The sequence below is a fragment of the Nematolebias whitei genome, chromosome 13 (genome assembly GCF_014905685.2).
Source record: "Nematolebias whitei isolate Nwh7 chromosome 13, NemWhi1, whole genome shotgun sequence".
Taxonomy (NCBI): Eukaryota; Metazoa; Chordata; class Actinopteri; order Cyprinodontiformes; family Rivulidae; genus Nematolebias; species Nematolebias whitei.
The window spans coordinates 34,421,413-34,435,929 of NC_056510.1; the positions used below are offsets into that span (position 1 = coordinate 34,421,413).

The 14,517-nt window shown below is 40.8% G+C and overlaps 1 protein-coding gene across 1 annotated transcript in view; it reads right to left on the reverse strand.

Annotated features, from left to right (window-relative positions):
• Positions 1-14,517, reverse strand: part of armc8 (armadillo repeat containing 8) — a 77,236-nt gene that overhangs the window by 43,853 nt on the left and 18,866 nt on the right. Inside the window, exons 3-11 of the mRNA XM_037686613.1 lie at positions 11,108-11,179; positions 9,983-10,125; positions 9,811-9,908; positions 8,177-8,269; positions 8,006-8,086; positions 7,836-7,911; positions 7,671-7,761; positions 7,518-7,578; positions 6,150-6,350 (exon numbers count right to left, since the gene is read on the reverse strand). Of these exons, the coding sequence (XP_037542541.1) occupies positions 6,150-6,350; positions 7,518-7,578; positions 7,671-7,761; positions 7,836-7,911; positions 8,006-8,086; positions 8,177-8,269; positions 9,811-9,908; positions 9,983-10,125; positions 11,108-11,179 (916 nt within the window). The remainder of the gene's footprint in view (positions 1-6,149; positions 6,351-7,517; positions 7,579-7,670; positions 7,762-7,835; positions 7,912-8,005; positions 8,087-8,176; positions 8,270-9,810; positions 9,909-9,982; positions 10,126-11,107; positions 11,180-14,517) is intronic.

Here is a 14,517-nt window from a genome sequence, read left to right on the forward strand (position 1 = left end):
CCCCCCCCCCCCCATCTCTCTGATTAGCTACAGCCATATGTCCCACCACATTCTCTGAGGTTAGAGATTCATGAGTTTAACAGCCTCAGGGTAGAAGCTGTTCCTCAGTCTAGTGGTTCTACACTTAATGCAAAATGTACAAAATGGAATAAAATCAAAATATAGACACAAAAATGTTGCTGATAATAAATATAATGACTAACCTGTGAGAAGCACACAGGCTCAAACCAAGATCATCTGGTGTTGAAAGCTACTGAATAATAGTAAGTTTTAAGCGGGATTTGAAAACCGAGAGGTAGGGGGCCAGTCTGACAAGCAGAGGCAACTCGTTCCAAAGTCTTGGGCCTGCGACAGAGATGGCCCTGTCACCTCTGCACTTAAGACGAGTTCCTGGAACTGTGAGAAGTAACTGGTCCGCTGACCAGAATAATCACTGTGAAAAAAATCACATGTTGCTGCTGATCTGTTTCATGTTGCTGCTGATCTGTTTCATGCTGATGTGTTCATGCGTGCTCATCTGCTCACACAGACTCATGTTCATGTTCATGCTGATGTTCGACGTAATGTTTTTATGCTATTAGTGTTTAGTGTATATTTAGTTGAGGTTTTTCGTAGTTCATATCTTAGATCTTATTACTGTTTTTCTTTTACATTTTATTGTTGGATGTAATTGGGACCCTGTGTACATAATTTTGCTCCACCACATGTACCACATATGGTGCGAATGACAATAAAGAATCTCTGACTCTGACATTGCTTTGTGTGTTGCCTGTTTGTCTGTACAGCACTTTGGTTGGCCTTGTCGCTGTTTTAAGTGCTCTATAAATAAAATGGTATGGTAAAATACACCAAAATGCAGGAAATGGCATCTCTTTTAGTCCATATTTTCTGGGGAAGGACTCATGGACACTTTGAAGCAGGAACCACATTTACAGCTCATCTTGCTAACAACTTGCTATTTTCCTCCTTGAGAACCATTGTTGCTTTGACTCCAACAAGTGTGTTTACAAGTGTTGAAATAGGGCTGTTTTCTGAAAGACTTCAGACTGGTAACCCATGGTAACGTTTTTTTTTTCTCCACTCATTTTTCTTCCCCTCTCCGACATGCACGCCAGTGGGGGAGTTGTGCTGAACTGCCCTGTAGTACTGTTGGCCAGGAGGTGGTGTCCTCTGTCGTACAAAGAGGTACAAAAGAATTTGATTGTCGCCCACAGTCTTTTCAGTTTTGTGCACAAAAAATACAATCTTTATTGAAACATTTACAACATCTAAATAAACATTCTGACTAATTGCTGTGCTTTGAGATACAATTAACTCACACAAACTGGGGGCTTTTAGTGCGAACAGAGTGAGTGTGTGTGTGAGGGGGGGATTTGGCTTGGGAGACTGTGCAAGGGAAATTCAATGCCTCTTGAGCATACTACCCAGAACACAACAAACAAGCTGCCTTTTGGGCAGTAGCTGACGATGGGCGATCATGTCTTCCTGCCCCTGAAGTCCCTGTGTAGTCAGTCCCAGAGCTAGAATTGTGTCTTCCCAGATGCTGGTGAAGATTCTCAGTCATCCAGGACATGATGAATTCAAAAAGTGTTCAATACAAAAACAACTGGACTTTATTTGTAACAGAAGACGTTTCGCTCCTCATCCGAGGAGCTTTCTCAATTCAAAGAGCAGAGAGTGAGAGATTCAGGTTATAAGGCTGAGTGAGATAAGACAGACACACACACATATGTAGATTGGCAATTCACACCTAAACAACATTAACAGGAAGAGTCTTTTGTTCCTCTAATTCACAGACGAGGCCCCTCTGTTCTCATCAGGTGTGAAAAACCGGCTGGGAATCTGTTTTAAAGTTGCATTATAGGTTTTTGAAAGTGGAAATCTGAGGCCTCCTCCTCTGTTAAGAGACGGCTTTTCTCTTTTTACATAAATTGCCTCCTTCACCCCCCTCTCAAACCATCTGTGTTCTCGGTCCAAAATGTGCACATTTTGGTCCTCAAAAGAGTGTCCCTTATCTGTGAGGTGGAGGTGAACAGCTGAGTCTTGTCCTGTGGAGCTGGCTCTCCTGTGTTGAGCCATGTCTTCCCAGATGTTGAGATTTTTTTAAACATTCAAAGGGGGGTACTTGTTCCAGGCTGACCGGCACGGGGCTTGGCCGTGGTTCAGAGGCTGTACTGGCTGGGAGCTCAGGCCCCAAGACAGCGCCACTCTTTTTGGTGGAGGCAGTTGCACAGCCGGTTTGCACGCTTGTTGGTTTTGTGTTGCGCCTGGGAATGATACAGTGCAGAGCTTCTGTATGGTTTGTTCGCAGCTTAAATTTTGCCTGAATGACATTGAGAAACTGTCCAATTAGCCCACCAGCAGTCACAGAGTCATCCAGGTAAATGGCCCAATCCCTCTCCAAGATGATGGAGAGCGACCACCACAGATATCTCTTCTCCACCACCACTGATGTCTTTCCGCAGCCCACGGAGAGAGCAGCAGAGTTGGACACAAGGAGGATGTAGCCTGCAGTGATTTTAATCTGACCAATTTAAGAGACATAGCAGAAAACTCCCGGGCAGCACCTGAGCTCAGAGCTCCACCAGCACATGGCCTGGTACGTCAGAAGAATGGTGATGGAGCTCAGAGCACAAACAGTGGTCATATGACCTCTGTAGACTTTTTCTAACTGAGCAGAAGGATATACCAGTACAGTACTTGGATGGAAGTGTTGTGGGGCTGCTCACACTATTGCTCCATTTGCACTGCCCCTAATCAGCCCCAACTCTGCTCAGCCCTGCACACTCCTACTCAGCCTGGCTCAGCTCAGCCTGGATTTGCACCTGCACTTTAGGACCGATTCTGGAGTCGTGTCAAAATCTAAGTCCTGCTAATGAGAGTTCTGCAATGAGTTATGAGTTCCCCCACTATGGGGGAGTGGTGGTATGGGGGAGTGGTGGCGCAGAGGTTAGAAGATGGGCTTGCGATCAGAAAGTCGTAGGTTCACCTCCCAGTACCGTCAACATCAAAAAATGTGGGTGGAAAAGGTGAAACACCCACACCTGCCTCCACCCTCATTCGCCCCACTCTGGGCCCCTGAGCAAGGCCCTTAACCCCCACCATCTGCTCCCTAAACAGGTCTCTCTTGAAAATGAGTTCTCGTGGCTCAATGAGACTACCTGTATAAATTAAGGGTAAATGAAAAAAAAAAAAAAAAAAAAAAAAAAAAAAGAGTTACTCAAAGCAGTCTGCTCCTCAGATAAATAATATTAAATTATTATTTTTATATATGAATGTTTCTGTTCAGTGCCCTCGGACAACTTCTGTTGTGACTTGGCGCTATATAAATGAACTGAATTGAATTAAATCTGATGAACCAGATTCTACAAAGCACCTCCCTAGGGAGGTGCTTCAGGCATGTCCAACTGGGAGGCGACCCCGGGGAAGACCCAGGACAAGCTGGAGAGACTATGTTTCTCGGTTAGCCTGGGAACACCTTGGAATCCTCCCAGAAGAGCTGGAAGAGGTGGCTGTGGAAAGAGATGTCTGGGCCTCTCTGCTCAAGCTGCTGCCCCCGAAACCCGACTTAGGAACAAGCGGAAGATAATGGATGGATGGATGCAAGTTAAGTCTGGTCCTCTGGACATTCAAAAAACAAAACAAAAAAAATGTAGAAACATTTCTTCTTTCATCCGAAAGACTTCTTCAATCTGAGGTGCTGTATTCAGCTCATAAATAGCCATTTATAAAAGACTGTGCTGAATACAGCTCCTCAGACTGAAGAAGTCTTTTGGATGAAAGAAGAAACGTTTCTACATTTTTTGTTTTGTTTTTTGAATGTCCAGAGGACCAGACTTAACTTTTTTAGATTTTTCTACCTGGATTATTGTGCATGCATCAGGATATCTATATTTAAAATTCTATATTTTTCTTCATCATTTGATGTATTTGCACTCATTATGGTTTTGTTTCTTGTATACGGATTATTTTTTCTTGTATACAGATTATTTTTAGCTTTGAATTAAAGTTTAGCTTTGATTTAAAGCTTTAATTTAAAGTGTAATGCTTGTTTTATGATTTGTACATCTGTGGGTTAGAATAATGTTGAACCAAAGGCTGTGTCTCTTCTTTAAACATGTTCGAGGGAAATATTCCCGAGAGATCCAATAATTTGTATTTTTTATCATTTTTCTGTTGAATTAACTTTAATTAACAGATTTAATAAAGTCCAAGGGAAAACAGGATTTCACGATAAAGTCGGCACCGTTTATTTATTTGTATTCTTCACTGATTAAAAAAAACCAACTTATTTTTTATACATAAAATGTTTTTAAAAAACGTTTCCACCCTTCGTCCCGGGCCTCCTCCTGCCAGGGCTTGACTCCGGCCTTTGTGAGCAGGCAAGGCTGGGGCTCGGGGTCCGGCTTCGTGGACTTCAACAGGTCGGCAGCTCGTATGATCCTATGCGGTGACACCACTCGCTCAAATTTTGTTGTTGGTCACCAAACACAAAAAAACACCTGGACATCAGAATTAAACATGGCGTTGTCATTATTGTTTTTTAAAATCTTAAAAATAGATCCAGTCGCTGCTCCGCATCCAGAGAAATTGCAAATGGCAGATCGGTGAAAAGTTTCTGAGATCCAGTGACTCCTCCCCCTGACCAATCAGAGTCCTGCATTCACATTTCGGTCCGGACTCAGCTCGACTGAGCTCGCTCGGTCCCACCAAAGAAGCAGGGACAAAAAGAGGTCCTGAATCAGCCTCAAATCAGCTAAAAATACTAGCTAAAGTACTGGTGCAAAAGGGTTATTTCTGTGGCGGGCTGTCCAGAATTGGGGCTTATTAGGGGCAGTGCAAATGGGGCATAATGGGGCATATGGTTATAAGATGGGGCCAAATACGCTTCCAAGGATGGTTCCATACCCATCAGCTGAACTTTTTCCAGCATCTTCCAGATCCAAACACTGTCCATAAGTAGCTGGTAGACAGTGGTTAGTTCCAGAAGGATGTCAGTTCTGGGATAAAGTCTGGAAACATGGACAGGTTTTTGACCATGTCAAATTCTGCAGTGTAGGCGGGTAAGAGGGCCACTCCACGTCTATGTTTTTCAGCTACATGCTGGTACAGAGAGGAAAACAAAGAGGTTTTGTACTGGCCCACAGGCGCAGCTGTGGCGGCAGCACTCTGACCATCATTGTCATTCTCCAACAGACAACGAATGTCAAGGCCATTGTCACACATGTCCTCGTCTCCCCGATGGGAGGTTCAGCCAAAACTGAGACCGAGCAGCTTCCTCTTCATTTTTGACTAACCCCTTCAGATACTCCATGTGGCTCTCCCAGCTGGAAGTGAGAACTCAGATTGAAAAACTGTCCTCGTCGGACTCGGATCAAACAAGGTTCCCAACTCAGAGTACTGGGTCCTGCTATGACTGCAGGCTCTTCCAACACATAGGTTCTAATACTGCGTCAGCTTCGTGCTTAACTTGAACCACAAAAGCCAGAGAAAAGGAAAACTAAGAACAAGCGCTTTGCTTGCAGGCACGCTAACCAGTAGACAGAAGTGACCAACTCCAGTAAAAGCAGTTAAACTGAACAGCCTTTGAGCCACAGAGCTAACTAACAGCAGCTTGTTAGCCTGACTCGAAGCTGTGTTCTTAGTGAGGTGAAGAGAGTAAGAACTGAGGAATGACCGTGATAACGGATGGGTACATGGTGCAGATGGGGCCTGTCACTTGTCGTAATCACATCATTTGCCTAAAGGTGTGATTAGAGGCGTCTTCAGCCAGGAAACGCACAAGCGTGATATCCCATATTTAATTTGTTGTACTGAGTGAATCGACTGAAAGGGAACCAATTAATTCACATTAATACCATCCACTCACATGTAGGGCTATCACAATCTTAATGTTTTTGGTGTCCATTAAGACCTAAGTTATCTGCTCAACCACACATCAAAACTAACTTTATCTTCTGTATATTTACAATATAGTAAAGACAGCAGTCAACATTTGCTTTTATAATAGGTACTTCACAAACCTGCAATGAGTGCAATGACTTGCTCACTACACGGATCCAGGTTTTGCATGTTAAGACCTGTTCTCTTCACCCCTTTGTTAAAATAACCTAAACAAAAAAAGCATAGACTCATTCGAAGTTACCCACCCTCTTGATGTCCGTGATGGCAGACACAGAACTGGGATACTTGAAATAGTCGGCCAGCATAGACACCAGGTGATCTGTGGTGCTTGCAATCCTCTGCAGCTCTACGTCAGGCTCCATCAGATAAGCCAGCGTCTCTGCACCCTCCACCCTCTCCTCAAGTAAATGCTCTTTATTGCACATTCGGACGAGGCACGGCAGGGTCTGGATAGAACACAAAGTCATGGTACATGAGGGAAGGTAATGGTTTTAGTAATAACTAGAAAAACTGCATTTTCTGTGAAAACCAGTGTGGATGCTGAGTGCTAAACTTTATTTATTTGACCTTGATTTTACCAGGTGAAATGTTTTAGAACCTGTTCTCATTTATAAACATGACCCGAGAATGACTAAAGTGTGTTGAGATTTATTGAAGAAACTGAAACAGAATTTTTAAAGCTAAAATTAGCAAATTGCTAACTAGGTGGAGTGAGAATGAGTCCTCATGACTCATTGAGACTAACCTGTATATAAAGGTTGAATGAAAAAAAAATAGGTTGCAAAAGCTTAGCTAAAAGTTAGTTGTAAAAGGATAGCTAGAAATAGCAAAAGATAAAAGTAGCAAAGGAGTAACTAAAACTTGTCGTCACAAACTTTTCAAAAGCAGTTTTTCCTCTAACATTATTCGAAGAAGGTGCCCCACCCTGTCAACAGAACCGAGCGCCCTGCCTACCAACACCCCATCCACCACAGCAGACAGCTCTGCTGCTTCTGGACGGGGAGCAGAGATTGTAATTTCTCAGCTCAGACCTAGCATTTGTACCATAATGCTTCGCTACAAGACCCCTGCTCTGTTAGTATTGCCTGCACCAGCAATACTAACAGAGCAGTCCACTAACCTACCTTTGCTAAAAGCCAAAATAATCAAAAGACTAGCAAAATAAACTGAAATTAGCAGAATGCTATCTAAAAGTTGCAAAATGCTAGCTAAAAGTAGAACTAGTGGAACGGAAGCTAAAAATTAGGCGGTAAGTAGCATAAGAAAGTTAAAATGGAGTTAAAAACCACGATGCAGACTCCAAAAAGTTTATATTTGTAAGGAATTTTTAAGATCTCAAAATGTTTCTATTGGGAAAATACATGCAAGTAAATAAAGTAAAAAATTTAGAAAAGTATAAAAGTTACATAAACCAAATGACATAAAACCCATCTCTCAAAAAAGCTACACATTTTGATATATAATATATAGATGGGAAATATAACATGGAGTATACAGAAGTAGTTACACTGCAAAAACATGTCCAAAAGAAATAGTGAAAACAATAGTGTGACTGTTGTCACCATTCACACAATAATGAAAAGAAATGTACTTTAACATGAGACAAGCCTAACCTTTAGTACTATGCAGCTGGCATCTGTTCTGATGGCACCCGCTCGACACATGTACGTTAGACTGGAATAGAAACACAGGTAAAAATTAAACAAGGTAACAAGAAATATACTTATATGTCTTTAGGCTAACCAGAAACTCATTACTTCACTCACCATTTGGCTGCCGTTAGTTGCATTTCAACAGGTTGATCTCTTTGCATCATTTTAACAAATACCTGAGTGAGCAGCTCACCATCCACCAGCACTGACAAGATAAATTAAGAGCTCAAACTGGGAGAGAAGAAAATGGAATAAAAAAACAAGTACATATTTACTTACCATTCACCAGTGTCATGGAGACCTGAGTGTTCTCATAAGCCAGGACTGAGAAACACTTTAATGCCTGCATCCGGACCTGACGAGGAAATGAGACACAGAAGATGACATATAGGGTTTATAAAAACTGAGAGAAATGAGATCATATAACCCCTCTGAGTGAGGCATCTTACTTTATAAGATGGTGAAATAAGTAGGGGAGAGATGTTCTGGATTGCACCTTGGTTGAAAAGAACAGTCTGATGTTCTGGAGTCTACAGACAACGAACACGAACATATCATGGTCTAGCTCCACGTGTGATCAACTTCGTTGTATTTGTGAGAAACCAACCACCAACAAATACCTTACAACAGTGGGAGAGGATCTGTGTGATGTACTCCTGGGTTCTCTGGGAGTGTCTCAGTAGAGACATTAAATGAGGAATCACAGTGGGGTCCTTAAATGAAATAAAGATATATTTTACGCCAACAGAACTACAAAACTCGTGAAAAAGTTTTAAAGGCTGTCAGAACGGTTTCTGCCCAAACCCGCAACATAACTTTCTAAAAATCTAAAACAGAAAATGCCCACATGTTGATGTATAAACTTTAGAATAATTAGAGAAGGACAAGAACAAAGAATTGTTAAAGCCAGTGGCACTTTATGATCACCAAAGTAACCACATATTTGTGTCTCTCACTCCCTGCTACCAAGTAATGAGAAACAGACAGAAAGGCAGACTGAAGAATAAGCTTAAAAAAAACCAGCCACTGTGCAAAAAATAAGTCAGACTTAAAAAATTCTTGAACTGTGAGCAGCAGAAGACTTGACTGGACATGTTTGAAAGTTTCTAGTTTTTTATGTAGGAAATATGATCAGTTTAAAAGAACCATTACTTCCAGACTTAAAAATAATATTTTGAGCAAAAATATAACTGCATCTGTAGAAACTTGGCTGTGCACTCTGTGGAGTCGAGGATGATTTGAGAGGGAAACCCTAAAGCTTGATTTTATACTTTGTAAATGATGTGGGAACAAATTTTGTAATTTGGATCCTACAGGTTTTGCAAAAACACATGCTTCTGGCACAAATGTTTTTCTTGTAGGGTTATCCGCCCTGTATTGTGCAATATGTCAGAACTTTGTGAGCGTGTTTATGCAGACAAGGGAGAGAATTAAATCATCTGTCATTTCACTTCAACCTCTCCTCTGAGGAGCAGCTGGTCGAGGCTATAAAAAATAATGCCATCTTTACGACTGTTCTTGCAAAACTTATAAAGATAATAAAACCACAGTTTTGTGCAGGGAGGAGATAGTGTGGGGACCCAGGCAGCTAAACAGAAATACCACATTGTCCATCATCATCATCATCATAAGATAAGACAGAACTTTACTGATGTGAAATTGGGAAATTGTTGTGCGAGAGTTTCAGTAGACGGAACATAAACAAGGAATCACACAAGATATAAAAATAACAGAATATGAAAATACCAACATTAAGGTCTAGAACAGGTCAGGTGCAGACAGAAACAGTAAAGTGTTTATTGTGGTGCAGGATTAATTTTATTGTCCTGTGTGTAGAAAAGGGGAGGAGTTGAAAAGTGTGATAGCCACAGGGAGGAAGGACTTCCTGTGGCGTTCTGTGGAGCACCACCGTCATCATCAGTTCTCCATCATTAACTGAAAGTAAACATCCATCTCTAATAACGGTGCTGGCGTTGTGTAGTTGTTTCTGAGTTCTGAGCTACAGTATCTCTTATAGGAAAAAATGTCCATGAGAAACAGAACCAAGACCAAGCATTTTGAACACAACAGGCAATTAAACAATTATATAACGATCATACAAAGAATGTGATGAGGACAGTTGTGTAAATATTGCATATACAGTTGGAGCATGAAACTATGAAAGTAAAATGATAATAAAGTTACATAAATAAAGTTCTTCTCACAACGTGCATCATCACAAATAGACAAAGGGCGAGTGCATATGAAAACCTACTGTATACAGCAGCTGCACAGGAGTAACTGGACTGATGAAGACGGTTCGGAGGCATCGAAGACAGGCTTCAATGAAAATCAGGTCAGTGCATAGAAGACCTGGAAAAGACAAATGTCCTAAAGTTTTGTTCTCTTCAATGTTTTTATGCATAATAATGTGTATCTGGTGTAACCTTGAAGAAGTGTAGGGATGATGTGACAGTCGACCAAAGACTTGATGTTGTTCTCTGTGCCCATAGCGAGGCTGCCCAGCACCACAGCACACTCCGTCCTCAGCTGCAGGCTTGAAGAGCTCTGCTGGAGCAGGTACAGTAACCTGGATGTAAAAAGAAGAAAATCACCATCTTTATTCACTTTAAAAATATCTACATATATATTATATTCTATAACTAACAGTGCTGTTTTTTATTTTGTCTTAAGAGTGAGATGTACCACGTACATCTGACATGTACACTTTCCAAAATAAAATAAAGGTAGGCACCCAGGAGTGGTTTTGTTGACACATAATTTGGTTCACATGCAAACCAGCAATGGATATGTAAATAATTAAATTTGCAAAGCGCTGACATGTGCACCAGAGGGCATACGTAGTCATCAGAGTCTAAATGTGAATCTCATCCAGAGAAGATTGAAAGAAGCTTTCACTGCTCTCAACAACCCTCATCAGAAAGCACCGTTGGTTTGCTGAACATCTGGATTTGGTTCAGTTTTGTTGCGTTTGTTATCTGGCACAGAAAGAACAGTATATCTAACACACAGTGCTGAGCTATAAGAATTTAAACAGCATTGTCTGGTTATGAGTAGAGAAATTAAACGTGTGAATGATAGGTGCTAAATGACTTTTCTGAAATTTGTTGAGGAATTAATTGTAACTGAATCATCAACAAGCAGAACAGAAGGCAAAATGAGCTAAACAGAAGCTAGAAGCTAAAATTAACAAATAAATAGCTCAAAGCAGTTTAAATACAAAAACCCATGGTACAAAGCTAAATGTAGCAAAAAAAAAAATCTATATTAGCAAGATGGTAGCTAAACTCTATATTGGCATATTATCTTCATAGCTAATAATATTCAATATAATCACATATAGCATATCTCTAAATAAAAAAGGCTAAAATCTGGGATTATAAATTGCAAGGTCAATTGTGCGTGTGATCAAATGCAATGTGTTCTTGTTATGAGTCTGAGAAAACAACACGGATATCAACAGCATCTTCTGAAAAACACCTTTTTATGTCAGAGAACTTTAATCAACTATAAAAATATCAAAAATTGTGATCAAGAGTAGTGAGTTGTACCTCGACACAGCTCCAAGGACAATTAAATTGGCCTTCTGCTTGTTGTTTCCTATGACAGCATTCTTCATGTCACTGTAAAGTTACACACAAACACACGCACGTCTTTTATTTTTTAATGTTTAAAATGAACAAAAAGTGCAAGAATACACTGGTGTAATGCAAAACTAGTACTCCAAAAATTCTGGTTTGACTTAATGAGTAGGATTACTCTTTGTAACGGTTTGTTCAGCCAGATCTCTAAACAAAACCCTGGGTACATCAAGGGTGGCATGGTGGCGCAGTTGGTGCCTCTCAGCGAGAAGGTTGACGGTTCAAATCCCGGTCCGGGACCTTTCTGGGTGGAGTTTGCATGTTCTCTCCGTGCATGCGTGGGTTTTCGCTGGGTACTCTGGTTTCCTCCCACAGACCAAAAACATGCATGTTAGACCCTAAAACTCTAAATTATCCCTAGGTGAGAGTGTGAATGGTTGTTTGTCTCGTTTGTCTTGTAGTGAACCTAACCTGATGTCAAACTAAGCCTAAGGTCAAAACACTTGACCTTAAGAACCTTGTGGGACAGAAACTGTCATTTCATTGATCTGCATCCAGAAATACAGTTTGACCCATCCGGAGACTTTCTTTCTTGAATTAATCAAGTAGAAAAGACAATTCTCTATGATCATTACTATTTTACAAATGTTTTGATAATCAAATTGTGTTAGTTCAAACAACGTTTACAGGTTGAAGAGAACTACTCATTTTTATTTACATAAACAGTAAGTAATGATTTTTATTCCTCAATCAAAGAAGAAATCAGGGTAATAGGCATTTCTTGATTTTTCTGTCTTCAATGAGCAAATTTGTAAGTGTGTTAGAGTTCGAGTTTCGGTCAACTAAAAGTTTACTGAAAAGAAATGTCATGTTTAACTTTTACAGAAGATACAGGAGAGTTTGACTCCACGAAGTCTGGTTTTCTCCAATAATCTTTCTGTCTGTTTTAAACAAACTTAATCTCTATCCTTGAATTTTCATAACATCTTACATCACAAACCACACCTCTGTTCTGGTCCATCCACCAATTAGAAAGCTCTCAAATGAACCGGAAGTCGACCCATTTAAATGTGGCAACTTCCCAGTTCAACGCGCTCTGATGCTCGGATGCAGCTCTGATACAGCTCGGATGCAGCTCATGGAGAAGGGAGATGAAAAAGTTCTCTGATAGAGAAGCTTCAGAGTTCTCTCAGGGATGAGATGTGACGAGTAGAGTTCTGAAGGAGTTCAGAATTCTTGCAATCCAGGATGCAGAGACGATTTTGGGAATTATAACTTCTGTTTGGATAACCTCACACGACTCCTAAAAGTATTTTAGCTGTTCTCAACGGAGACGCTGAAAGAGTCAAAAGAAGGACTTCACGCCGACCTGACCTATCATCAACCAGGTAAAAGTTCTACTTCGACCAAGCGTACCGTGACCAAGCTGAGATCTGAAGGAGCGTGCACGTTTCTGGTCATACAGATAAATTCCCTCACACATCTCTCTGTAAGATAAATCTCCATTTTCCATCTTCAAACTCTCCTTTCTCCTAAAATCATTACAGATATTTTAGAAATGTCTGAAGCAAAGTTCTCAATCACCGCCGTGTGATTGATGTCTGCTGTTCTGCTGAGAAGTGAGAACAATCGCCGTATTGTCCCACTTCCTGTGAAACTAGCCATGTTATTGTTTCATATTTTGCCAAATTAATGTAAATGTTTGATGTTAAACTTTGATTCTGCAAATAAATGACCGCATTCATTTTGATGGGTCAAAGATAAATAACGTCTCTCGTTACATTTCTGTTAAATTCAATGCACGACATTTACACAGTCAGAAAAATGAAGAACTTGTGAAATGTATGAATATATCCTGCATATGTCATACTACAGTCTCTATGTGTCCCTGTGAAGGACTGGAGACCTGTCCAGGGTGTACCCCCTGCTCGGGACACGAGCACCAGTGACCCCCATGAATCAAAAAGGAAAAAGTGGATGAAGATGAATGGATGGATGGATGGATGGATGGGTACTGTAGGAGCAGTTGATAAATTAATATATTTGTGAACGGGTATCAGGTCACATGGGTAATCAGCTGTCTATATAGTAGGAACCTCTCTTTGTGAATTCATGTGTTTCACCCAAAAGGGGGAAACAGTTTTTGACCGCTGAATACAAAAGAAACTAGATGCTGTCAACAGATGCAAGCGTTGTGGAAATATGTATTGTCTTTAAATGGACACAGATGAAACGTAAATAATAAATGGATTACCTGCAAACAAGCAAGGACGGCTCTGACTTTAATTCAGCTGACAAGGTAACAATCAGCGCATCAACACTACCCCAGTGTCTCACCTCTACAAATAAAGTCAAAAACTGTTTATGACACAAAGGACCATTCACCCGACAAGGAGCTTTGGATACGAGTTTTGATGATGTTGGCTACGACGAAGGATTCAGATTCAGAGGAGCCTATGTGTTTGGAGAGGCGTATCAGCTACTTAGCCTCGGCTCACCTGGCTGTATCTCATACCTGGAGCCTGGAGTGATGTCGGACAAGATCAACGTTGGATGCCGCAGATCTTCTCATTGCTGGATTTGAAATGCATTCATCTGAACTAGGTATGTGTAGCGCTACTATTATTATGATGGCCATCTAAATCTAAATGTGTGCACACATAAAGGGCGTAAACCCAATGCATTGGTTGCTGAAGTGGATGAACAATTAACTTTGTATCAACTAACTTGTTGCAATATATCGACTGTTGGACTTTTTAAATATGGAGGATTGCGCAGCGAATGTGGATATACAGGTCCTTCTCAAAAAAATAGCATATTGTGATAAAGGTCATTATTTTCCATAATGTAATGATAAAAATGAAACTTTCATGTATTTCAGATTCATTGCATACCAACTGAAATATTTCAGGTCTTTAATTGTTTTAATACTGATGATTATGGCGTACAGCTCATGAAAACCCCAAATGCCTGTCCCAAAAAATTAGCATATTTCATCCCACCAATGAAAGACAAGTGTTTTTAATACAAAAAATGCCAACCTTCAAATAATCATGTTCAGTTATGCACTCAATACTTGGTCGGGAATCCTTTTGCATGAATGACTGCTTCAATGCAGCGTGTCATGGAGGCAATCAGCCTGTGGCACTGCTGAGGTGTTATGGAGGCCCAGGATGCTTCGATAGCGGCCTTAAGCTCATCCAGAGTGTTGGGTCTTACGTCTCTCAACTTTCTCTTCACAAAATCCCACAGGTTCTCTATGGGGTTCAGGTCAGGAGAGTTGGCAGGCCAATTGAGCACAGTAATACCATGGTCAGTAAACCATTTACCAGTGGTTTTGGCACTGTGAGCAGGTGCCAGGTCGTGCTGAAAAATGAAAT